Here is a 24,863-nt window from a genome sequence, read left to right on the forward strand (position 1 = left end):
ATTACAGAAATGAAAATACATTATCGAAATTTTACGTTTCTGCTATTTATTCCCGTGCGGACGAATTTATGTATCATGTACATACGTTTCCGAAGTATAACGAAATGTTATAAAATATTTCCTTGCTCTAGAAAGTATATAAGCTGGTATTAAAACCGCAAAACTTAAAAAAAGAAATACTTTCTCTCCGAAAAACCTAGCGAACGCCCGAGTGAATTGTCATGCTCTAAATGCTTCTCATCGCCACATAAAAGGCCATTTCAATCAAGCTAGATACTCAGTTCGGCTTTTGTAATCGCGATGCAGCTCCTAGTAAGTTAACAGAAATATAAATATCTGTCGATTCTAATCATTTGTATATTTAAACAGGGTAAAATGCTGTTTCTCATGTGGTACATATTAATCATGACGATGACTGTCTACGCTGACGAGGAGGAAAAATCACGGCCTATTTTCGCTGAAGGAGATGGTAAGGAACTAATAAAAATACTATTTAATATGAACAATGTCAAATCGATGCAATGCTATTTATTTCTTATAGATATACCTCGTGTAAAAATTAAAGTATTTCGAGGACCCACGGAAGAAGAAAATGGACAAAAATTTGCTCATTGGGGTTTTTGGATAAAACAACCTAGTAACCATTGACCGAAATTAATAAAGTAGTTGATGTTAAGAATTTTGCTATGTTAACATCTTAATATTTTTATTTGGTAAATTTATGTAAATTAAATACTGTACACTTTATTTTGAAAATGTTGCCGAGGGTCATACGAGACCCATTATTTCCATTACAGCTGAATCGAAAGCTCTGAAAGATAAGTGGAAATAGTTCTCATTAATATTCTCGACATGATGTAAAAAATACGTCCATGTATAGAAATATTTCTAATTTATATTACATTTGATACTCACTTCGACGTGATTTGATCGCCAGGAATGTAAAATGGATTACACACTGCATTTGCATAGGCAGCATGTAATTTTCTAAAAATCTAATATCAATATCTTTATTAGTAACATATTAATGTACCTGATTCAATAATACATCCAGTAAAAATCACAAAATAATACCATTCTAACTTCATTGTCCCGTAACAAGGTGTTCGTTGATTGCAATAGCATTACGAACTTAATTTTTGTATTTGTGGCATATCCAAATCTAGAAGAATAGTGTAAAATGAGTCATCATCAAATACTAATGTCTTTAAATAAAACATACTGAATTACATTTTATACTCTTCTGTAGAACATAGTAATCCCAGATAGAGTTCCCTGCTGTCAACGACTGCTTTCTTTCCAACATTTAACTTCTCTTCTATGATATCAATAGAAGTATGAACTTTATAATGAAACTGTAATGCTGCCGAATCATCGGAGCACCTAATATACTTTGGAGAATTCTGTAAAATACATTAACTTGTCCTGAACAGTAATTTAACCTTAAAAGTAGCCTAGAAAAAATGTACTTACGTCTTTACCAATTACTGCTATGCACACAGCCATTCTAATACGAATGAAGAATTCGTCCAGAAGCGTGACAACTCAAATTATTCCTATTCCTGCATTTATACAAGTAAATTAATAACTCTCATCGCCTTCAAACGTCAAACCTGTCCAAACGTCACAAGCCCTTTAACCACAGTTATAGGTTATGTACGTTCCAAATAGCGCGTGAACGAGTAACTCTCAAACCAATTTATTTAACTTTTGGAGAACATATTTACACAGTATACAAATTATTTTTAACTATAAAAACGACTAAGAACGGCATTCAGTATACATAAATATTTTCAATGTACGAAAAATATACATTTACAACACAGCCCTTACGATCATTCATTAAACTACTGATCGTAGTATCTTTTCTTTAGAGTCCTATACTTTCGAAGCATATACAATGCTTCCAGTTCCTTAATGACAAAATTGCCATGGGCAAGCATTTTTTCAATTTTCTCTGGGTCGGTTTCGTTCCCATTTTTTTGAAAGACCTTTTTGAGTCTAATTCGAAAAAAGTCGTAGCCCTTGGGGTATTCTCGTCCCAAGTGCAGCAGCTGAAACGTTAGAAGACAAATGTTTTATTCTCGAATATCTCATGTTAGCTTTTATAAATTGATTAGTTACCGTTTTGTACAAGTCGATAACCTTGGTTCGTTGAGACATTACGTATGGCAATCCTCTACAAGCATAGTTATCAACTTAATGTATTGTTAACAATGCCCCCCTCCCCTTTGCGCCGACTTTGCCAGCTACCACCTCCACCCATGTGGCCAGCTGACACTTTGCTGGTGCGTCGAGTGACACCACGGTGTCATCGCTGGGTAGAGTTAACTACGTCGGGCTACGATCAAGTTCAATCGCCACGAAAGAAGCAGGTAGTCGCAGCTGACTTCCCCTTCCTCGACGGAGACTTCCGCGAGTCCGTGAAATTAAGATCGATCCGGAGATCAAGCTAGGCGAGTCTCGATCTAGGCCAGTAAAATCTTCCGAGACCCCCTAACCTCACAACGCGAGATAAAATACTGCTTGATCCAATTTTCCGGGAGTGTATTTGCACAGCTTTACCGACTTCCGGCAGAAGTTTGCAAAAAAGGTAAGACCGCTCGTTAGAATTGCCTGATCGTGTCTCCTTTAACAATGAGGAAAAGTTCAAAAGCTATATTAAAATAAGAAGCCAATATGTAAGACTAAAGTAGCAGTAACACGCTTTAGACTTGGACATTTGTTCCAGGCTCCACTCAGAAGTAGTTTCATCAGCCGTTGGAATGATATGTAATCGCCCACCTCCTTATCTTCGATAGCAGAGCACTGTACGAGTTTAGGATTAATTACAGTTAATGCTGGAAATACGTCGCAGAGTTACAATAACACCTTCGAGGTCTCTTTGTCTCTAATCTCTGCACACGTCCATGCTCTTGTCTTGTCGGTGACCTTGATAATTTAATTTCCAAAAAGACGTATTGATTAACTTTGGAAATTGTAAGTGTCGGAACGAATTTTGCATCTTGTGCATTTGGCATAATCCCTGGAGCATTCTTGGAGCAACTTTGCATTTCAAAAACACTTGTGATTATAATTTATCACTTTGCGTCAATTTTTGTTACACTTGTTTACCCTGAACATTGTTAATCGAACCGTACCTTTATCATAACTTCCTTTCTGATCTCCTTTTTTCTCCAAGAGAGATGAATGTCATTTTGCCGTCAAGATCTTGACAAAGACAGGTGCATGTTTCTCATGCAAATATGGCTCGTGAATCTCTCTTTTGGAGCTTACTCTTACTCGGATGCCGATTCCAAGTGTTAATAGCCAGTCCTAATACCGATACGAACCCACTTGAATATATGAGCAAAGATGAGCGGGAGGCACTCAAGTTAGTATATTTTAAGTAAAATTATTTATTATATCGTACAATTGAATCTATACATATCTAATGTCACATTATTCAATTTTTCAGGGAAGAAGCCAGAGACATGTTTTATCATGCCTACAATGCATACATGGTAAACTTTGCTGCTTCACATCTTAAAGAAACGATATTTCTAACAGAATGCAGCAATAAATGCTGATTGTTTAATATTTACAGGACAATGCTTACCCTGCCGATGAGTTAATGCCTTTAAGTTGCAAAGGAAGGTACCGAGGTTCCGAGCCACACAGGGGAGACATCGACTCCACCCTTGGAAAGTAAGAGCAATATAAATCTCAACTGATTCTATCGTTTCTATTGGCATGATTAAAAATTTTCAATGTTGCAGTTTCTCGCTAACCTTGGTAGATACATTAGACACGCTTGTGGTAAGCTAGAGCTATTTTACTTCTGAATTTTATGACCTCTTAACAGCTTCGATAATAAAAATTATAATGTATCAGGTATTAGGCGATTTGGAAGAATTTGAGAACGCAGTCAAACTGATAGCAAGAGATGTCACTTTCGATTCGGACATTGTTGTTTCTTTGTTTGAAACAAATATCAGGATGCTAGGGTGAGTAATATTTCAAATGGACTAACTTGGTTGATTTATATTCTAAAAATATTATCTTTTACAGGGGCCTTTTGAGTGGACACATTTTGGCAGAATATTTACAGCAAAGAGCCGACATAATGTCATGGTACAGGGGAGAACTTTTGAACCTCGCTAAAGATTTGGGATATAGATTTCTTCCAGCATTCAATACAACCACTGGGATACCATTTGGAAGAGTGAGTAGCAAATGCCACGTTCCGAAGCAAATATGTAAATCACACACAATCACTGATGTTCATAATGTGGTTTTGTACATTGTCGTATGACTTACTACAGATAAACCTGAAAAACGGTATGAAAGGAGTGCCTATCGAAATGACCAGAGAAACGTGCACCGCCTGTGCCGGAAGTATGATTCTAGAAATGGCTGCCTTATCTCGTCTTACCGGTGAATTCGTGTTCGAGGTAAAGCATAATTATTTAAAGCCTTGAAATTCGTTGCTTACACAATTTTAATTAACAGGAAAAGGCGCAAAAAGCTATGGACGTTTTATGGCGATTAAGGCATCGAGGAACCGATCTAATGGGTTCGGTGCTAAATGTTCATTCCGGTGACTGGGTGCGACGTGATTCTGGAGTTGGTGCAGGAATAGATTCTTATTATGAGTATTGTTTAAAAGCGTATATTCTTCTCGGTAAGCACATCCCCCTCCTATTATATAATGAACGATAAACCTAAAATAAATCCTGTATATATTATTTATTACTTCTTATCAGGTGACGAGAAGTACTTAGGACGTTTTAACAAACACTATCAAGCTATAATGAAGTACGTGAGTCAAGGACCGATGTTGTTGGATGTACATATGCATAGGCCACACACAAATTCTAAACATTTTATGGACGCGTTATTGGCTTTTTGGCCCGGCTTACAGGTAGGGTAATACATATTTCATTTCTCCGATGCAATTCTTCTTCACCTCATTATTCATTCACAGGTGTTGAAAGGTGATATAAAGCCGGCAGTAGAGACTCATGAAATGCTCTACCAAGTAATGCAAAGGCATAACTTTATTCCAGAAGCATTCACTACTGATTTTCAGGTACACTTTGAGGATCTGTTTTGAGACTGAGAATTATTTTTTATATATAGCACAAGTTTTAATTACATTAATCGAACCAGGTTCATTGGGGTCATCATCCATTGCGACCCGAGTTTCTGGAATCAACGTATTTCCTGTACAGAGCTACTGGAGATCAGTATTATCTGGGAGTAGGTCGCAAAGTACTGAAAAGCTTGCAGACATATGCTAGAGTGCCTTGTGGGTACGCTGCAGTCTCAGATGTCAGGACTAACAAACACGACGATACCATGGACAGTTTTGTACTCTCCGAAACATTCAAGTACTTGTTCCTGTTGTTTGCTGAACCCAACGATTTGGTACTGGATTTAGATGAATTTATATTTACCACGGAAGGACACCTTCTACCGTTGACTTTAGCTTCACTGAGAACAAATGTCTCCTCGGTAAGCAGACCTTATCTCTGTCTATTCACTTAATTTTAATATTTAATTTATATTTTTTGTCACACGTAGGACTTGGAGAAGGATGTTGTTTATGTGGACGAGTTTGATAGAGCTTGTCCAAACAGTCTACATTTGTTTCCAGCCTCTGTGAGGCAACCACTGAGGAACATGGTAGAAGACGTGTGCCCACGACGAACAATGAAACGTAGGCTGAGTGCATCTGAATTTCGGGTAAATGCTCGATTTCTGAATGTTAAACATAAACTTTACTCCACACTCTCCCTAAATTATTTACACGAATTCACGTTTCTCTATAGGCAAATAATTTGGAACATTTAACGATACTGAGTGACATGGGAATAACGATTTTGACATTGTCAGACGGGCGAATTCAGCTTCTTCATACTTTTTCCAATGTATGTTGTACCAATGATGAAATTTACCTGAGTCATCGTAGCACTGCTTATTTAATTAAATTTAACGTTTCAGGCGAAGACTCCACAGGATGCGGAGGAAGGTTTACTCTTTATGCAAGAGATGGTTGAACTCAGTAAATCGCAGAGTCAACAGTCGAAGACCAGGCCACGAACGGTGACATTTATAAAGCCTGGCTCGCAACCTCCTGAAGAAATAAAGCTATTGGCTGGACCAGCTCATTTTGGACCTGACCTACGTGGCCCTGATGCCAAGGTTACCGGGAACGTGGTTTTCGCGATACCTTTAACCAGTTGCAGCGATCTGTTAAATCCATCAGAAGTTGTTGGTAAAATAGCAATCGTAGAACGTGGTAGCTGTACATTCGCTGATAAGGTAAGGTTATATCTGTAGCACTTTGCGGCACAACATTCTTTGACTTTTTCATTAACCACCTTGATTGCAGGCTCGTATAATTCAGAAAGCTGGCGCAATAGCAGGCATGGTGTTTGATAATGTCGCTACGTCAAGTGTCGCAAAATCAGTGATGCTCACAATGTCCGGTGATGGAAAGGAAATTGATGACGTGACAATTCCTCTGATCTTCCTCTTCAATGCGGAAGCTCAAGTGTTACTGTTAGCTATCGTTCAAAACGGTGGTGATCTTACAGTGACGATAGGTAATTTATATATTATTACTATTAACCTAAAAACTTCAGCTTGTTCAATAGCTACCTATGTACCATCTGCTTACAGGCGATTATATATCACTGGACGGAGTACCAATTAAACCATTGGATACCTCGTCGTTGTTAACGCGGATTAAAGGTTCCTTCAAGGATTTCATCGCACAACACATGGTTCCACAGGTCTGTATTCGATGGTGTTTGATTATAATATTCGTCGAACGTCTTGCACTTTGGATTATATCGAAATTAAAACGGTAGCATATGCGTATGCTTTAACGCTGTGTATGTATAGAAGTACGTATGCGAGTAAGAATGTTGCTTAGTTGCATTTACCTTGAGAGCGATGCATTAATTCTAACTTAAAAACATTATTAATGCGAGCGGAGTGAGACAACTGAGCACATGCCTGACATGTTGGTACGGTTGGCACTAATCACTGCCCACGATTTTGTATTCGAACCACGAGAGGTTGGGAGAGTACCGTGTAAATACATTCCTTGAGCAGTTTTACATTAAATTCTAACATCAATACCGAATCCGTATTTTGTTCTCTCTCTTTAATTGGTTTTCGTCGCATTTTCTGTGATAGAACCGAGACTCCTCGGACGTATTGTCCAAACAAAAAGCGCCGGACGAGAAATCGATCGAGGAGCTCGCGACTTCTGACACGCAAGACGGGAAGGAGTTCACCATAAGATATGCACATTTGCAAGCGGTATTTTCGCCGAGCGTGCCGGATGGGTTTGCACACATCTCTGTGACCTCCTTAAAATCTGTCGAAACTGTGGAAGCAAGGCAACTTCCTTTAGCGTTCGATAAGTACGTGCAAGACCCGAGATATATGATGGTTGACACCATCTACTCAAGCAGTCTGAAACACTCGACATTTAAAATGATGATCATAAGTTGTGAAACGAAGTTCTTGCTCATGAAGAATCAGCAGAAGAATCGTACCGAGTCCTATACCGACACTGAAGGTAAACCTGACTCTGATATTTTCTCGATCATTTCCTGGTGCCTGAAGGACTTAAGTCAAATACTGCCACATCCTTGGATCGTCACACCAGAGAAGATCTCAGCATTTCGTAGACGGGAAGCATTAAAGCAGCATTTATTAACGAAGCTAGACAGTGCAGATTTCTTGAAATTATTGATTGTGAAGCTGCTACAGGAAATGCCTCACAGCATGCCGATGCATCAACTTCTGAGCCACTTGATAATCGATGACTTACGATTCATTAATTACGCGTTTCTTCGAAGAAAACTACTGCAGGTTGCAGTTGCTGGGAAGGATGAGGTGATCAAGCAACGCATTTCTGTGATGGATGATATCCGAACACTGATACAAACTACCAACCCGGAGATATTGATAGATTATGGACAAACCTGGTATGCTCGAGACGTACTTGTAGGCGCATTTACGGGCAAAAGCACTCTAGGGACAGTATTTAAAACGGAGGATTACTTTAACAAAAAAATTAATAACAATATTGCCATCCCAGACGAAATAGTGCTTGGCTTTAATAAATTTTGGTATTTTATATTCGAACAGATTACAAAAGCTGCCAATAAATTTCAGGCAGCTAATAAAAAAACTTATAGTGAAGGGGAATGGGAAGGGATAACAATGGATTATAATGAAAATTATCGAAATAACAAAAATAGATGGTCCAATAATGATTTTATAAGCATCGATGAAGGAAATATTCATAAGCTTCCTCCACTAGAATATCACTATTATGAGATGACCAAGAAATTTACGTTGCCTGAAACTGAGGATAAAATTAATCGGCAAGAAGAGCAAATCAACTCGGATGAATTAAACGCTTTTGTAGAATCAGGCTATTCGTCATCAATTTCTGACAATGAAGAAAGAGTGTTAGAAGATACCGAAAACAAGATCAAGCATATCAAAAATAGTGAAACTAATCAATTCGACCTTCAAGGGCTAGATCCTATTAATGTTATTGACCCTATCCAATCGGTGGAAGATTCAAAATCTTCATTAACAAACCTAAAGGAAGAAAAGGTAGTTGAAGCGCTTTCCAAACTTGAACAGAATGAATCATTTGTTAGTGATGAGCAAAGCTTAATGGAAAAAGATACTAAACCACAGTCAAAAGATGAACTATAGAGATGGTAGATTAATATATCGATATAATATTTTTCTGAAGATGGAAAATGCATCTCTGACGTTGTCCGCTGTTGTCCTCTTAACGATACTTCTTTTCTAATAGCTTTAATGAGATGAAAAGGCTTCAGAGTAGTCAATGCTTTAAGTTTTGCATAAGACAACTGACTGCTCCAAACTGCATTATATTAAGAGGCGAGGGCATGACTGCTCAATTATTTTTCAGAGATACTCTACTTTGGACATTGAGTCGATTTCGCGGGCTTGTTGCAAAAATCAGTGAACATTTTCTTGATAGAATCGTCCTATGATTAGAAATAAATCTGCTTAACAAGGGCATAACTCATTTTGTTGGAAGTCGACTTTTTTTTACCTTTGCATTAACCTTGGCTACTCAAAAATAAAACTGTAAATAATTCTGTATTTCTTCAAAAAATAGTTTAATTACGGACCTTTAACAAAAGCAATGACTGGTATCCTATGATTATGTGAAAATTTCCATTCATTCGTGATAACCCTTATTCAGATCGAAGCAACGGATAGACTGTCTTGAGGTTGTGTCCTATGGATTAAGTCTGTAAGATACATGCACACATGGGCATCGAACGTACACAAGTTGTATATTATTGAATGCATAAGTGTATTTAACATACAGTTTACCTGAAACGAACATATTTCTATAACCAAAGTAGAATATCATGCAAAACCAGAAGGAAAGAAAGTCAAGAGTACGAGTTAATTTCGATCGTTACATTCACTTAGAATGTGTATGTATGTATATTTTTACTTGTTCAATGCAGTTTTATTACAGTCTGCATACACTTCACTGGTAATCTATGTTCGCAATTGATAAGCTCCCTGTAACACTTTACCATTAATGTGTTATTTATCAGTGTGTACATATGTACTTGTTTAATTGTCAGCTGTACATGAGGCATCGACTATTGTTTTCTTACAATAAGTAACTTCTGCTGAAATCGTTTCCATTCTAACACCTCAAAGTTATACCTCTTGTACGATTAACCTATGATGAAAGGTATATTCTTTCCAAAGATTCTCATCTGTCAAAAGTCAATTAGAGCTGCATAAAAAAAAACTTGTCCTTTAGGGGATAATTATCCATGTAGAATGATTTGGATAATATATACCTTGAGTCAATGCTAGTCCAAGTTGTATCGCAGTGTGTGAAACTTATTCCTGAAAGTTTTGTGGGATACCTGCTGTATAAAATGTGATATAACATACCGACGAGAGGCAGTGTTTGTATAAAACAAATGTAACGTGTATCACAAGATCTGGCGTTAGTTGTACCGAGTAGAAGTTGCAACAAGTGAAATATTTCATGAGCGATAACGTGTAACGGGGGAGGGATCACCATAAGTTTGTCAAGAGTACTTTGTGCAGAATATGAGAAGTTAGGGAGATTCTTCAAATATTTTTCAGACGATGGTCTTCCGTATAACCTATAAAGTTAATAGCATTATCCCATTCGCAGAGATCGAGTTGATTCAGCGTTAAGATCTATTCAACGATGTAACGCTTTGTAAGACCTATGAATGTTACCGAACTTGAAGGCGGTATGTACCGCAATATTGTACAGTATAATAAACATAAAATAATTGTAAGCAAATTTGTATCCTGGTCTATTTGATGGTTATCATTATAACACGATTAATTTACCATATTATTAGTTTTTATACTGTTGCAATGTGTTAATTAAACTGAAAGTAATATCAATTCTCACCTAACCTCTTCTAAAAAAAAGTGACATCTGTGTCTGGTAACTCGTGGTCTTCAAGTTTGTAATAACTTTGTACAATGTAACGTTTTCTCGCGTATTTCTCCAAATATTTAAGTTGCGAAAAGGTTTTCCCAATCAATATTGAGATATTGATTTTCGCTTCAAAGTGCACCCGTGCGTTTACCGCATCGGTTTTTCCGCGTTTGCACATTACACGACACAATACTCCAGACGTAGTCTCAAGTGATTTCAGATACTGTTTCACGAGCGTACGCAAAAGATCTCGATTTAAGAAAAAAAATGAAACTCTTAACGCACAATATGTTGACCTCAAAGTGCTTGAAAGGTGTGACAGTCGGCTACCCTCTGGGAATTGTGGTAAGTATTAAATATCGTAACATTAGTTGCAGTGTGTTGGACTTTTTGAGGTTAGTTTCGACCACATGCGTAGATCAATCGTGTACAGACGCAATCTTCTTTTACAGGCAAAGGACATCAAAGTGTCTGAGGTAGATTTTAATTCTGAATTTATCGCGAGAATAATACCGAAATTAGACTGGGACACACTATGGAAAGCAGCAGAGAGTGTAAGTATTATTAATTCATCCATTACGTATTATCGATTAATCAGTTTGATAGTTAATAAATATCTAGATATGATTTTTTGCTAATTTCTATGTATTAACTTTGCGACAGATAGGACACGTCGGTGGATTGCCTCAAACTTTGGTACAAGACTTTGAGACGAATGAAGACTTCTTGAAGATGGTGCATCATGTTTTATTAGAAGTTGAAGTTATAAATGGAGACTTACTGTGTCCAGAGTCTGGAAGAAAGTTTCCAATCAATGATGGTATTCCGAACATGCTATTAAATGAAGATGAGGTTTAGGATTCGTTAGAATAAATTTCAACAGATAATTTACGTGCAAAATTTGAACTAATCTTTGTTATGCATTGGAAACATTTTGGGGAACTCAAATTTTAAGTATTCTAACAACTTTAAAGAAAAGCAAAATTATGGAAACTGATAAAATTTAATAGGGTAATGTTATAAGGTCAATTTGCATTAAAAATATTTGTTGTCCCTATATGATTTAAGTTATATCTGTTAATGCCAATGGAATAGAAGTACGAAAACCAAAATATCTGAATTTAATAAATCTTGGAATACCTTAAAAATCAAGTGTATACACTGACATAATAATGGGCCAGTTTGATTTAGGAAACAAACATTAATATGCCAGAATAGGTATGTGCAGTTGTGACAGCATATTATGGATAAATTATTGAGCAATATCAATGTTTTTTAAGTAAATATAAGTACCATAAATACTTACAATTATTTTATGCTGTTACGAATGCCTTTATTGCACAGATATGTATAAGTACAGTTGAATACAAATCGATTTTTTTTCTTTTCACTTTTTATACAGAATATGCTTTGTCCGGTCATTATTATTTATTGCTATCAAATGTGGGCTCTTAGATGTATGCATGTAACTACTTCCACTATAGTTTAAATGGCACAGCTTTCTAGGAATGCATATTACCTTGGCACTCGTACTCGTACACAGATTAATTAAGCTGTCCTCAATGGTCGAGGCTACTCAAAACTTGATTTGGAAATAATTTAATAGATAGCTAAATATATTCTCCCCTTTCAAAATGTCAATATTATTCACTAATATCTATTAAAAATAGTTGCTTTATTTCTATGAACATACATTCCACAATTTAAGTATGCTAAGGGAAATAACTGTCGCAAACTGCGAAGAGAGTCGAGCGCTGTCCTAAGTACTGGTTTGCTGTGCACATAAAAGTCACAATACACCACAGATGTTACGAATCAGCAACCTCTATACCAAATTTTACACAAAGGAACGAACTTACGACACGACAATGCATAAGACAATACTAGGAACGATATATTGCACATAAGTTAACATACAAATGCCAATTAAAGTTAACTTTTAAGACGAATTTAACCTATTTACGACTTTCAACACGAACACAATTCGCTTCTAATGGAAGTTTCTTAAGTAAGAAGTTATTTCAACCATTTGACATTGATCGCTCTGCTTGCTTCCAGTACTCGTTGAAACGCACTCGTTCCTACGTGAAATCGAAGAGCTTGCTCATGTTTTACTCAATAATAGTTTTACTTTACATACACGGTGGTACTTAAAATATTGAGAAAATATATTATATCGTCCACCCTTGTCTCCTTAAGAGTCAAAAAGCTATAAAAATAGCTCTCAACAAACTTCTCAGCCACAGCCCCGCGATCATTATTTTCGTATTCACACAATAGACTTGTGAAGGCAGGATGATTTCTGGGAGAAGCTATGAAAATACCTCTTTACATCGATAAAATCGTGGCACATTTGAATATTAAATATCCTACTTTTCTACCGGAGTCTCTGAGTCAACCATGGCTAACTCTTTGCACTGTCTTTGAGTCATCGGTGGATAACTTGCACTTTTCCAAATTGCATGACATCACATTCAGAGTGTAACTTAGTGTTGAAGTGATTGCAACTGTGAATCTATAACATCCTATCCTATGTTCCGGTTACTTAACAAACCGGAACAGCTATCCGTAACATTTGACAAACGAGTTGACCACTTGATTACATTTCTACATGTAAGATCGATCTGTCACATAAAAAGATACGTTATATCAATAACACGGGAAGCTACTCGATCAGATTTACACCGTTTCTTTTTTTTTTTTCTTTAAAGAAAATTCTGAAACTTCTGCCTTCCGGAGAAAACTACTGCTACAAAACTACTATAAGCTGTTAGTTTGTGGTAGGTATATAGATATAATCTATATATCTACCTATTGCGACATATGAATTGTTTTTCTTTTTTTTTTTTTTAAGAATGACAGTTGGAGACATAGAAATTAAACTAACCACTAACGCAGTTTTCAATGAAGACTGCAAGGGCCATTGAACTTCACCCTATACGAATACTTAACTATACACAGCTGTCACTTTCAGCTTGTCTCTAAAATTAGCATAAATACTAGCATGTTCTTTAACCAACGAGAAAAATCCTTGCACCGTTCCAAATTTACATAGATCGTGCGAGCGACATGCAGGAATTAATTTCTCTCGTTCCTATGTAGTTCCTATCGGACGAATACAACCTGCCTTTGAGGAGTTGAGCATAAACGCAAAAAAAAATTACAGCCAACCTCTAAATCTTGTAAAACTATAATCCTCAAGTACGTTCAAAAACTCCCCTCACTTTATCTTTGGTTTAACATAATACTCTTATCACCGTTGTTAGTATGTAACAAGATTCAAATCTAAAATACAAAGAGACTCTAAGAACAACAAGTCGACGATAGAACTATAAAAAGGACACCGAGCTGCATTTATGAATAAGTACGATGAATACTTATCGTCACGATACACCAGCGATAACCAAGATTTTTTTGTGGAACAAAATGAAATTAACAAGACTCCCATAGCTACTTGTACTAAAATAAAGAACACGGTAATTAATAAAAGTGTACTCCTGCCTCTGGTAAACTGAGGATTAAAGCAAACTTTTTGTACTTCTGTTTGCACGTGTGAACGCTAACCTAAACTAAATTCTTTAATTCCTCCCACTTTATCTTTGGTTAACAATAAACACTTATCGTCGTGGAGTTAATACTTCAACAAAATACTATCAGACTCCAGAGGCAACGAGTTAACATTAGAGCTTACTTTGACAACATCGAGCTGCATTCGTAATTAATCGTTGTATGCAACTTAGTTACGAGACAGTGGAATAAATCATACGTTCATGCGAAACGCGTGATCGCGGTTACGGTTAATTGAAGAAATGGAACCAATGATGGACGCAATGCAGCCAACGCAATTTACTTTCCTAATTACTGTGTGACCGTTGGACTAAAGGAAGCTGCAGTTGGACGTGTTTCATTTTCCACGGCTTTCAATGTTAGCTGCACTCCTCTGAGAGTAAATGGAGCCCTGAGCTAGTCCTCGTAGAGGCCCTTTCCTTAATTCTGGATTCGGGCCGTTGGCGGTAGTGCGACTACCAGTGACCAATGACGGATTGTGACCAACTGCTGTTGTATTTCCGTAGGACCACTTTGAAAGTATGTTGGGATCCGGACCTGTCCAAGGCGCGTAATCGGGCCTAAAAGAGTGCAGAGATTTATTAGTATAAATCTACAGATTTGCGACACCACACCACAAGAGACTATTCAACTGAATCAGTCGACAGCAGTGGCGAGACTTACAGAAGAAGATCATTGTTCGCTCCTTTATGTAAATCGGGATTTGGTCCGGTTGGCTTGCTTAGATATGGAGACTTGTACTCTTTGTCTTCGGTAGTACTGGTTCCTCGAGAAACTCTACAGTATTTTTGCATTTTCAGTTCTCTTTGCATTAGTTTAATCGAAACATATTAATTATAATTGTATAGGCATAAAATAACACGAATTTATGTAACATTTACATAACCAGAAGTGTCTCGATAGATTATCAGTACTGGCATAAAAACACGATTGTTTTTATTTTAATTTCACTTACCTAGGAGTTTCACTTTTGCTCTTAGATCGCTTGGATTTCTCGGTGTCCACCTCTATGGTAACCTTTTTAATTGGCGAAGCAGTCATCTTCAAAGCTTCTGTGATCGGAGGGCTCTCTTTACGTTCGTCACTCCTACTGCTGTAATTTTCAGGTGGATATTATTTCTTTCAGGAAATTATTATTATTTTTTTAATTTCTTTAACCTACCTCTGTCCACTCGATGTCCGAGGTGTTCGACTAGCCTCCTCGGCAACCATTATATCTAAAATGTGGACAGCTCGCTCTTCATCGTAATCAACACTGTCCATTGCTAGGAGTATGACTCGTTCTGGCACTGTCTTGTATTTTTCCATCAAACTAGCCTTCACTGTAACGAGCACGAAATCCATTAAGATTTTAAAAATTCACCGTGATATCAGATTTTCATTTTAATCTGGTATCGATGGGCGGATATTAATTAACACTTCATACTTTTGTTTTTCTCCTCTAAACTCTTCATTCGCGGCGGGGGGGTCGGTGCTGCCTGTCTATCCTGCTCCTGTAAAAAAGACAGTGCAAGCCCTTGAACAGAGAAATTAAAGAATTGCTGCAATACCTGTTCCTCTTCTTTCTTCCTCGCCAGCGTTCTGCTGGGTGCTGTCGGGTTCCTTTTCTCATATCCCAATTCGATGAGTTTCTCCGATGCCTTTTGGACATTGTTGTCACTCTGCTCCAGTATGTCGAGTAGTATTGTCTCATCCACCTTGGGAAACACATTCTTCAGGTACCTGAGGACACATATCAATTGATAAGTGAAATGTCGGTCTCTTTAGTCATAACTTGTACATACAAATGCAAAATGCAGTACTAGTTCTAAAATTTAGTTCTATGCTTGATGCTTTACTTTGCATTATTCTTCCATAGTGATTCGCCAAGGTGTCGGAAATTGTGCCAACAGTCTCTGTACAATTCACTATTAATTTCGGGAATGACCAACGATCTCTAATACAGGATTTGCATGTGACACTTCCATCGGCATTCTCGATCAGGTGATGTTACGACAGGCAATTAGGAATGCATATTACAGTTCTACCTGCACACTTACATTCGAGGCGTTTTCGTATTCAATCGAGGTCGAATACATCAGGCCTTGCAGGATTTCGGGAATATAACGCACATGCACGACCATTGTCACGCGATACAAGACATGGAGTCTCGTTTGGAAACAAATGAGTTTCTCTACGTATTCTCACTTATATTAATAGTAAATGTTACAACAAAATTACTAAAGATCTCGTTTGTTTCCATCGAGCATTTTTAACGTTTTATTTCTACTCAGGCTCGCCTACACAACCAATCAAAAAAGGAACTATGGGTTCAAATGAAACTGACCTATACTAGTGCTCATCAAATCATACGTCCAAAGAGTAACATATCGTAAACCAGGAGGGAAACTGAAAAGAAATGTTAAACATAAAGTAAGCGTCGCCATCGAAAGGTCGAATAAAATTAATTAAAATCCAGGTACGAATTAAAAGTATGAAACAAAAATTCATGGGAGAATCTGCTGAGTACAACGGATCGGTCGCACCATTACGTCGCTCTTGGCAATTTACAGTCATTCAGCTGTACTGTCTAACCTTAATATTCGCGTAGGGACTGCGGAATCATGCTACAGCTACACAGGTCTGAAACAGATTGTGTTCATACGAGAAACGCACCTGCCACTGAAAAATACGTTCCGAGGTATGATTGATATTTAGTTTAAAAATCTTGTCCCGAAAATAACGGAGACTGGTGCCGGTGCGTTTCTTATTAACTAATTCAAATTTAACGGGATCAACATCTAGCATCCAGACGGCGATCGGTCGAGACCAAAATAATGAATGTAGGATAAACCTAAGTTTCATTTTTGGGGAATGAGGGGCCGGTCTGCCCCCCCTAGGCGGACTCAACGTAAGACCCGCGTGTATGGCGTAAGCTGGTAGTCGACATCTCGGAATAGCATAGGCAGAATGTATGCCCATGGGTGTACACGGCCCAGGTTCACAAAATGGATGCTTTTCAACCTGGAGGGCACTCATGACGACAGCTGCTCTGTTGTGGTATCTGAAAGATATTGGCTGCGGGCTTAGCTGAATGAATCTTTCGACATAAATCAAAAGATAATTCAACTCTAGCAAATAGTTATTGGTCGTGCCTTCTTATATCAAAATATTTAACTGACGAAGGGCCTAATGGACTTCCTGTTTGAGCCTTGACGTAACGGGTGTACAGTATTCGGATAGATCAAGAAACTTGCAATATAAGTAAATAATTCTTATACGCCGATAACTTACTTCTTTAACAAGAGGCGAATATGAGTGTCAGAGACTGTGGGAAACATGGCACTAATCTTGGCTACTTGTATTTCAACATCTGAACTATCCGTTAAGACAGTCTCCATATTCCTGATGGGTGTGGGCGATCCAATTGTCATTCCTCCAAAGTTGCTTAACATTGCACTTGTAGACCTTGTTGACAACGGAGTCTTCAGATCCTATATAATTAAGGTACGTTTCTTAAATACTGCAACGTTTTGGACAACGAGTTTTTACTCTGTATCTTATCAGCGAAATGACGTGAGAATGCCCTTGAGCATACATGAAGTATACCCCTACTTGTCCACCTTCATACCCACCTGTATGCCTGGTGGCAAAAATGCAGGCTGTGGGTTGCGATAAGGCGATGAAGTAGGGTACACTTGTGGAGCTCTGTGTGAACCTGTATAAACTAAGTGCACTCCACCTCCACCTCCTCCCGTCTGTGTTTACCATAATTTTTTATCCAAATGCAGCATGTGCATATAAAGGAATATAAGCACTTCTCATTCGATAAAACCACGTGCATATAAAATTTTACTCCCAAGCCAATTTTGACTAACACCTCACCTCTAAATCTCGATATCGACCGACCTGTAGTGGAATGGATTCTGGGCCATGGACGGCTGTGATGGAGCTCGGCGTCGAAGAAGGATGTGCCTGGGCGTACCGAGCATACTGCCAATACCTCACTCTTGGATCTTCCCATGTTGTCGTTCTTGTAAAATGATTGACAAAGTACCTGCCAAACGTACACAAAAGTCCACCAACGGATCAGTACCAAGACTCAGAAGTAAACTACCTTAATTTTATCGATACACAATCGACACTGACGGCCAATTAGTAAATGAATAATCGTCAGTTCGGTCATAGTCCTAATTCATACAGTATCATCTAACATGCATATTCAAATTACGAGAACAGTTTCGCCCCACTATATGATCTGCATTTTACTTTAAAACATCCTGATTAATCAATTATCCTATTTTTGCGTAATTAGATTGCAATTAAGAGAAGATACACTTTCATGTATTGGCAGAAAAAATTGATGAATTAACTGACTGCAAAGGGCCTTATAAATTTGAGTGCTGGTTAAGTTACCAGAGGATTTGCCAATATTTCGATGTGCTTCTCGTTTTCAAGATCCTTCTGGAGTAAATATTTACTTACGGTCGTCCACTTCGAATATCGTATCTGCATTCCCAACCGGGAGGTAACTGACTCCTGTCACTTTGATCCGCCATCTTCCCCTGCGATTTTGACATTTTGAGGGACTTCGAAGGAGAGAGGAAACTCCGCAGTGGTATTTACGTATCAGTGCGTATCAGCGTCCTGCGCTGGCATTCCGGATACAGGTGGGGTTGTACTACAAGACGCATTCAAATACAACGAATATATTCCGTGTGTGAACGTCTAACCTATTCAGTGACAGACCACCCCCTTGTTTGTTCACTACCCTGCCCGGTGCATTGTAGAGGGCATTTAAAATTTAAAGCCCTTCCAACCGCGTCGAACCGAGCCTCTTACCAGCAAAACATATCGCCATTGGAAGAACACTGAAACAAGCATCTACAAATATATCGCACCGCTCTACCCTACCGATATATTTTTAAATAAGTATATTGAAACTTCGCCGAAACAGAGATGAGTGGCCGAAAAATATCCCGACCGCAACAAAGTTCCGTTTCGAGTAGTTCCCACCACCGACGCAAGCGACGCCATCGGAGACCCACGAGCGCATTTACGAACGCGGCCAAAAAAGCGCGGTTATATTCAAAGTCACATAAACAGATTTCTTCCACTTTGAGGGTTACCAGAAATTCTATTCCGGAAAAGTCGACAGGCACGACAACGTGGTTCACTTGGTTGCGTCCTGCAATGATTCTTACGGTAATCACAGATAACCGCTTTACTCCGAATGTTCTTGAACGTGAAACTTCTCATCTATGAGAAACCCCCATAAACATGTGTATCCTCAAATTATAATGAAATATTTCATATAATTCATGTGAATATAGCTCATGGAGCAGTAAGTTGCATTTCGCAGCGAAGTGCTCTCGCGAGTGGCGCGCTCGGATTCCTCGGCAGGGTGAGGTTAGGTGCGCTTGGGTCGCGCGGGAGAGCCAGCATGCGGCGCTTGGCGCGCCGGCAGTCAGTCGCTAGCCGGCAGCCGGTGGAGCTAGTGCTTTCGTTGGGAGCTCGGTGCGCCATCGGTTCCCCACCCCGCTCGACCCCTCGCGTGGAGGCTTCGAAACCCGCGGCCGGAAAAGGTCAGGTTAGACCGCGCGCGATGCCGCCGTAAGGAGCGTCGGCGCTCGAGTGAAACGCGCGAAACTAGTGCCGCAGGTGAGACTGGAGGCGAATCCACGCTCGGCCGTCCGCGGATGAATTTCGGGTAATCTCGGGAAATTTCGGGGAATTCCGGGAAAACCCCGGATCTCGCGGCGGCGGGTGCTCAGTGGTAATACGTGTGGTGCGTAAATAGCCAAGTGTAACCTAGCCGCAGTGTTTTGTTCACCACGGCCACCAGTTGCGAGCGCGAGGACGCGCGACCCCCCAGTCCTCGCCAGTGTCACCTTGGGATTACCGGATTACGGGAGGTCCCGGCTCGTCGTCGTCGCCGCCGACGCCGTCCTCCTTGACGGCGACCGAGAGGTGAGCCTAACTCGACCACAGTAGAGACCGTAGAATATTTTCTCGAAAGCCCCTCGTATTCGACTCCGTTAAGCGCGCCTCCCCAAGGGGAGGCGACGCGCCGACAAAGCGGTCTGGAATTCCTCTCGAGAGGCGAAGGCCATTGACATTCCAGGGGCGTATCTGGCCCGATAACACCGATACCCGGCGGGACGCGATCATGACCACGCGATACGAGAACGCGTCGTCGAAGATCTCGTTAATTTAGGGAAGCCCTCTCGCCCCTCGATATCCGATTCCGGGAGATTAGTCAACATTCGTCAGGCACGGCTACTGGGCATTCCTAAATTCGATAATTAATACATAAACGGTAATACGTGCATCCCTCTGAAATAAAACACCTCCCTCTCGGTTTATTCGTGTCCAGGGGATTTTGCCAAGGTTTGTACGATGTGATCATTTTAAGCGCACGCAAGAATACCATTCCTATCCGTCCCACCGGGCGCGGCGCCACGACGCGGCCGAAAAAGCAATTAAAACTGCGCTCGTAATTGGCTCCTCGCCTCGACGCGCCGACGCGCCGCGCTCGGTGTGACCCGGGCTCGAGGCGAGGGCGCAGCGTCGCCGCGGCGACGAGTGACGGCTCGCCTGCGCGCGCACGCACGGCCGCGGACGCGCAGGGGTGGCACGGAGGGAGGCTGCATTCCAAGGTGGGCGCGCATGCGCGGACTCCCACTCCAAGCCGGCTACCGGCACCCGCGCACGGGCGAGCGCGCGACGGCGCCTCTTTCCGAGCGCCCCCTCTCTCTCCCTCTCCCTGCCCGGCCTATGCTTCCCTCTCGCTCGCTCTCTCGCGCGCCGCGAGATCGCTGCCGGCGCTCCCTCCGAGTCGGACGATTTGCTCTCACCGCAACGCTGCCTCGGCCGGCTATTTATTTGCTACAGTTTTGCCCGAGATTTCTTTCTCCCCAGGGGGGCAGGGGAGGGGGCTAGATTATCGCATACCTGCGCACTCGATTAATTAGCCTCCGGTGTTGGTTGCATACCTCGTTACACTTGTTCCTCGAAAAAGGAGAGATAAACGGTATACCGGGGAACGGTAATCGACTTCCTATCTAGAACTGTTCTTTTTCTAGATTTTGGGGAATATTTTGTAGGATAGGTGACATGAATATTCTTCATTATTTTTTATTTTTATTTTTTTTTTTTTACCTAGGAAGGATGCGTTTTTATGGTTCAATCGAACGACGGTCGAGTCGGCCGGAGAAACCGGATTTGAAACCGCACTCGCCGGTCGAAGATCGCGTGGAAATGTTTACCCCGTTTTCCTAGAAGATACGAGGCGCGTCGATCGGCGATTCCCTCGACGCCGAGGCGCGCCACGTGGTGGGGCGTCGACGCCGTGTCAATGTCTCCGGCCCTGGCTTCGTTTAGTCACGGTCGGGTTGGAAGAGAGAGAGAGAGAACTCGACGTGCAGCCTGAGTGATACCGCGCTTCTTCAAGATTTGATTGCGCGATTTCCCGGGGTTATGTACCAGGGAAAACGAATTTGTAGGGGGAGATGCAGCGATGGGGAATCGTCGATACGTATCGGCGGTTATCACCGTTAACGGTCCGGCGCATTTACCGAACTCGGGTAACAGTACCGGGAATGCCTGATTGCGGGCGCGGAATCGTTTTCCGCCGATTCTTCGCTTCCGGGGATCTCGCGGAAAAATTTCAGGTCTTTGCGTAGGCGGGATTTGGAGATTTATCGTAATATATCCTGGGGTCTATTTGGGAGGTGAAAACGTGGATAACGTGGGTTCTCGATCTAGGACCCGACCAAGGGAGGGATACTCTTGCGCGGGCGAATCCGCGCCAGTCGGCCCGCGGAATGGCTCTCGGCTGCACCGCGGCCGCTCCGGCGCAAGAAAAGAGCCGCAAGTTACCGCCGTACGAGAAAGGGCTTTTTCCCCGGGCAGGGCTCGTTAAACTAATGGCGTGTGGAACGTAGCGGCCGGGCGCGCGGAACGCCGCTTTCCGGAACCCGGCGAGATAGAATTCTTCAGAGCGGGCCAGGTGGAATTTCTTCTTTTTTTCCCCTCTTTTTCTTCTTTTTTTTTTCCCCTCTTCTTTTCCTTCCTCAAAATTTGCGAGGCAGAGGGTTACCAGCGAGAAATTCCAGTTTTCCGCAATCGGCGAGCTCGGATTATCTCCAAGCCGGGGAGGTTTGTGTTGCCGAGACCGGCGAGCGAGCGTTTTCCGCGGCCCGGCGGCCGCGTTGCATTTAAATTGGACCGGCCTCGCCCATTGGACACACACCTCGCTCGTGCGGAATTCCCGAGCACGACTTAGTGCACTCGAGCTAGGGTGCAGATCTTGGCGAGGGCATTTCCGGCAGATCTGCGTTTCCGCGATTCGGTGGACACATTTAGACGAGAACGGAGAGCGAGCACCCTCGAGGGCAGTTGGACGAATTTTTCGGATGCATCTCGATGATCTCGAGTGCATCTCGATGATCCTCGAGTGCATCTCGATGATCCTCGAGTGCATCTCTATGATCTCCAGCGCATCTCGATGATCTCCAGCGCATCTCGATGATCTCCAGCGCATCTCGATTATCTCTTGTGCATCCTCCTCGACACCCGCGATTTAAGCCCCCTTACGACTCCCCTCGCTTTTTCCGCGTACTCGCCGGCGATCCGCGGACCATTTTCCGCGCGGAAAAACTGGCCCGCGACTCGCATTCCTCGCGCGAGTTCTTTCGCGGATTTCTTGCCGCGCTCCTCCGGGCTCTCGCGTTTATGTCACCGCGTTTCCGCCTTCTTCGATACCGCCGCGCAAATTGGCCGTGGCGAGACTTCTCGAAATTCTATATACACATCCGTAGCTTATTTCGCAGCGCAATTTCCTCTCACAAATTCAATCGAGTATAAATGAACGTATGTTTTTTTTTTTTTAAATCCTTTTATACCATCTTGCACGTTGCACATCATTCTTGGATAAACGAGGAGTTCGTATGTGGATTGTCAATTAATTGTTTAGTTCGATTCGGGAGGGTAATCTCAGTACTTTGCATTTTGCATGATTTTTATTTTTTCTCTCACCGGGGTGAAAATCGGGTGGGGGGGTCGGAATCGATCGGCTCGATTATCGCGGATAATCGCGATTTGGGTTGGATTTCAGAATGGGGCGCGAGGGGATCCCTTCGATCTCCGATATCTCTGGGGGGGATCGCGTGACGCGTCGTTAGGCTTCGCGGAATTCTCATTTAAAGATCGCGCCGCGATCGCGTCGACGCGGAATCATGAAAGCGAGATCGCTTTCACGGTCGGACGGGAGGAACGAACGCCTGGAAATATTCCCGATAGATACGAGACACTGGATCGCGTTATCGGCGGGTTCGAATACACCTCGGCGAGGTCGACGTTCTGAATCGGTCATTATCGATCATTGATCGCTCTTAATCGCACTCTCGGGAAATTCTCTCGGTGGTGTCTCACATCTAAGGCATATACCGAAAAAAAAAAAAAAAAAAAATTCATTGAACGAAAGAAATATTTCGTTGATTTTTTTTTAGGTTCTTTCTTTTTCAATGTTTTTTTCTTTTTTTTTCCCCCGTTCTCTCGTCTCGCGTTTCGCGTTCCGTGCAGGGAAAACCTCGTAAGGGAGAGGAGGAGGATCCTTCCGGCGATCCTTCGTCTCGGGTAAGATCCTTAATCGTGGTCACGTACGGTACCGACATACCGGCGTGCCGGCGTACCGATGTACGCGCGATAAGCCGCGCGCGCGATAACGCGCGGACGCGCGACGCACCGCGATTACGGCCGCGGCCTGCTGACCGGGTCGGCCGACCTTCCGTTTATATTTTTCATCTCTTGAGAGATGCCTCCAAAAGAAACAAGCGAGATATATCGCCAGGCGCGTTGGAAGCTTCACCGGAAGGTTGTTGGAAAACGATAACCCGTGTCATATGAATATGAAATATTATCAATGAATATTTTCTATATCAACTCATTACTCACGTGACACCGTCTAATTCGGTGTTCCGCTGTAAGAGGTTTTACTTGAAAAGTAGATATAACGTTAAGAGAGGGAGAGAAGCGATAGATAAGGACTAAGGTGGGGGGCGAGGTCGGGCCCCGGCACCGAGGAATCCTCCCGGTCGGGCCCCAAATATTCGGAGGATGCCGCGGGTGATTATAATTCCCGGTCCGAAGCTTGGTGGAATGTCGGGCCGCGGGGCGGCCTAAGACAAAGCGCGAGAGGGGGCCCCCCTTCCCCGAAGAGGGCCCGAATCCTCGGGAGAGGAGATTGGTATCTATAGGCGGGCGACAGATGGTGGTCGGTAGCCCCAAGGGCTCCGGGCCTTTCTGCCCTTCCTGTCGGTCCCGGTCTTCATGCTCTCCACCTGGACAAGACTCCCCTCCCTCTGGAAGAGGAAGAATCCAGCGAAGATGCCTCCCCGACCTTGTACACCTTATCCGCTCGGATATACCGAAAGATTCTCAAGTGAAACCTCCTGCGGCTGTAGATTGGAAGTCCATGCTCGTAGCTCATAAAAATACCTCGGAAGTGAAATCCCCCTTTTTATTTCTAACACTTAATTATATCGTTCGCGTTCGTTTTCATGCGCTTCATTACCGAGATTCATCGAGCTGAAGTTTCTGTCAATTTTTTTTTTTCCCCTAGAATTCGGTGCCACGTATTTCTTTTTCTTATGCCTCGGTACTGAGACAGTTGCGTGCGTGCGCAGTTCCATTATCGTTAGCGCGTCATTTTTGCCGGTTGATCGGTCGAAAATTCGGAGTATCGGTTAATTTCTTTCATTTCTCCGTTCGTATACCACGGCGCGTACTTCGAAGAGTTCGGGATAGTACG

At 41.7% G+C, this 24,863-nt stretch overlaps 6 protein-coding genes across 11 annotated transcripts in view; 3 read left to right on the forward strand and 3 right to left on the reverse strand.

The window, feature by feature from the left end:
- Positions 1-492: 492 nt before the first annotated feature.
- On the reverse strand, positions 493-1,633 carry LOC105700553 (trafficking protein particle complex subunit 2-like protein). Of its 2 annotated transcripts, XM_023434581.1 has the most exons (6): positions 1,474-1,633; positions 1,231-1,403; positions 1,075-1,162; positions 916-995; positions 742-811; positions 493-648 (listed from the first exon to the last, which is right to left on the reverse strand). In XM_023434581.1, exons 1-5 carry the CDS (start codon positions 1,504-1,506, stop codon positions 769-771), a joined length of 417 nt encoding a protein of 138 aa, XP_023290349.1. In that variant the 5' UTR covers positions 1,507-1,633; the 3' UTR covers positions 493-648; positions 742-768. The 2 variants fall into 2 exon arrangements, with proteins under 2 accessions (XP_023290349.1, XP_012281914.1); XM_012426491.2 differs by lacking the exon at positions 493-648 and having other exon boundaries at positions 690-811; positions 1,474-1,632.
- Positions 1,634-1,683: 50 nt separating this feature from the next.
- LOC105700555 (electron transfer flavoprotein regulatory factor 1) lies at positions 1,684-2,281 on the reverse strand. Its single transcript, XM_012426493.1, has 2 exons — positions 2,125-2,281; positions 1,684-2,054 (listed from the first exon to the last, which is right to left on the reverse strand). The coding sequence occupies exons 1-2, from the start codon at positions 2,161-2,163 to the stop codon at positions 1,848-1,850; spliced, it is 246 nt and encodes an 81-aa protein (XP_012281916.1). The 5' UTR covers positions 2,164-2,281; the 3' UTR covers positions 1,684-1,847.
- Positions 2,282-2,306: 25 nt separating this feature from the next.
- LOC105700552 (ER degradation-enhancing alpha-mannosidase-like protein 3) lies at positions 2,307-10,360 on the forward strand. Its single transcript, XM_012426490.1, has 18 exons — positions 2,307-2,593; positions 2,732-3,373; positions 3,458-3,503; positions 3,587-3,687; positions 3,759-3,798; positions 3,874-3,986; positions 4,051-4,204; positions 4,305-4,433; positions 4,492-4,663; positions 4,746-4,903; positions 4,967-5,071; positions 5,152-5,496; positions 5,566-5,727; positions 5,814-5,912; positions 5,986-6,306; positions 6,377-6,590; positions 6,667-6,779; positions 7,189-10,360. The coding sequence occupies exons 2-18, from the start codon at positions 3,246-3,248 to the stop codon at positions 8,731-8,733; spliced, it is 3,945 nt and encodes a 1,314-aa protein (XP_012281913.1). The 5' UTR covers positions 2,307-2,593; positions 2,732-3,245; the 3' UTR covers positions 8,734-10,360.
- Positions 10,361-10,520: 160 nt separating this feature from the next.
- On the forward strand, positions 10,521-11,652 carry LOC105700554 (multifunctional methyltransferase subunit TRM112-like protein). The gene is made up of 3 exons (XM_012426492.2): positions 10,521-10,849; positions 10,957-11,058; positions 11,168-11,652. Exons 1-3 carry the CDS (start codon positions 10,772-10,774, stop codon positions 11,360-11,362), a joined length of 375 nt encoding a protein of 124 aa, XP_012281915.1. The 5' UTR covers positions 10,521-10,771; the 3' UTR covers positions 11,363-11,652.
- A 163-nt stretch (positions 11,653-11,815) lies between these two features.
- LOC105700556 lies at positions 11,816-19,073 on the reverse strand. Of its 4 annotated transcripts, none has more exons than XM_023434578.1 (11): positions 18,893-19,073; positions 18,536-18,731; positions 17,936-18,107; positions 17,686-17,808; positions 17,345-17,544; positions 15,622-15,793; positions 15,498-15,564; positions 15,234-15,393; positions 15,027-15,164; positions 14,735-14,848; positions 11,816-14,631 (listed from the first exon to the last, which is right to left on the reverse strand). In XM_023434578.1, exons 2-11 carry the CDS (start codon positions 18,628-18,630, stop codon positions 14,409-14,411), a joined length of 1,464 nt encoding a protein of 487 aa, XP_023290346.1. In that variant the 5' UTR covers positions 18,631-18,731; positions 18,893-19,073; the 3' UTR covers positions 11,816-14,408. The 4 variants fall into 4 exon arrangements, with proteins under 4 accessions (XP_023290346.1, XP_012281917.2, XP_023290347.1 ...); XM_012426494.2 differs by lacking the exon at positions 18,893-19,073 and adding an exon at positions 16,905-17,114 and having other exon boundaries at positions 17,960-18,107; positions 18,536-18,873; XM_023434579.1 differs by lacking the exon at positions 18,893-19,073 and having other exon boundaries at positions 17,960-18,107; positions 18,536-18,870.
- Positions 19,074-19,544: 471 nt separating this feature from the next.
- Positions 19,545-24,863, forward strand: part of LOC105700586 (protein expanded) — a 44,618-nt gene continuing 39,299 nt past the window's right edge. For both annotated transcript variants that reach the window (XM_012426564.2, XM_012426566.2), the window contains exon 1: positions 19,545-20,020. The gene's annotated coding sequence lies outside the window, so the exon portion shown is untranslated. The remainder of the gene's footprint in view (positions 20,021-24,863) is intronic.

The sequence above is a fragment of the Orussus abietinus genome, unplaced genomic scaffold (genome assembly GCF_000612105.2).
Source record: "Orussus abietinus isolate OABI.00-Male unplaced genomic scaffold, Oabi_2.0 scaffold2, whole genome shotgun sequence".
Lineage (NCBI taxonomy): Eukaryota > Metazoa > Arthropoda > Insecta > Hymenoptera > Orussidae > Orussus > Orussus abietinus.

Coding starts and splice junctions, on each gene's coding strand:
- LOC105700554 (XM_012426492.2), top strand. CDS start 10,772: ATGAAACTCTTAACGCACAATATGTTGACCTCAAAGTGCTTGAAAGGT. Junction 10,850..10,956: donor GCTACCCTCTGGGAATTGTG/GTAAGTATTAAA, acceptor CTTCTTTTACAG/GCAAAGGACATCAAAGTGTC. Junction 11,059..11,167: donor TATGGAAAGCAGCAGAGAGT/GTAAGTATTATT, acceptor ACTTTGCGACAG/ATAGGACACGTCGGTGGATT.
- LOC105700555 (XM_012426493.1), bottom strand. CDS start 2,163: ATGTCTCAACGAACCAAGGTTATCGACTTGTACAAAACG. Junction 2,055..2,124: donor TTATCGACTTGTACAAAACG/GTAACTAATCAA, acceptor CTAACGTTTCAG/CTGCTGCACTTGGGACGAGA.
- LOC105700552 (XM_012426490.1), top strand. CDS start 3,246: ATGGCTCGTGAATCTCTCTTTTGGAGCTTACTCTTACTCGGATGCCGA. Junction 5,072..5,151: donor CATTCACTACTGATTTTCAG/GTACACTTTGAG, acceptor TAATCGAACCAG/GTTCATTGGGGTCATCATCC. Junction 5,728..5,813: donor TGAGTGCATCTGAATTTCGG/GTAAATGCTCGA, acceptor GTTTCTCTATAG/GCAAATAATTTGGAACATTT.
- LOC105700553 (XM_023434581.1), bottom strand. CDS start 1,506: ATGGCTGTGTGCATAGCAGTAATTGGTAAAGAC. Junction 1,163..1,230: donor TCTACAGAAGAGTATAAAAT/GTAATTCAGTAT, acceptor CTATTCTTCTAG/ATTTGGATATGCCACAAATA. Junction 812..915: donor GGCGATCAAATCACGTCGAA/GTGAGTATCAAA, acceptor CTTATCTTTCAG/AGCTTTCGATTCAGCTGTAA.
- LOC105700556 (XM_012426494.2), bottom strand. CDS start 18,630: ATGTCAAAATCGCAGGGGAAGATGGCGGATCAAAGTGACAGGAGTCAG. Junction 15,394..15,497: donor TTTAGAGGAGAAAAACAAAA/GTATGAAGTGTT, acceptor TGCTCGTTACAG/TGAAGGCTAGTTTGATGGAA. Junction 14,849..15,026: donor AGCAAAAGTGAAACTCCTAG/GTAAGTGAAATT, acceptor AAAATACTGTAG/AGTTTCTCGAGGAACCAGTA.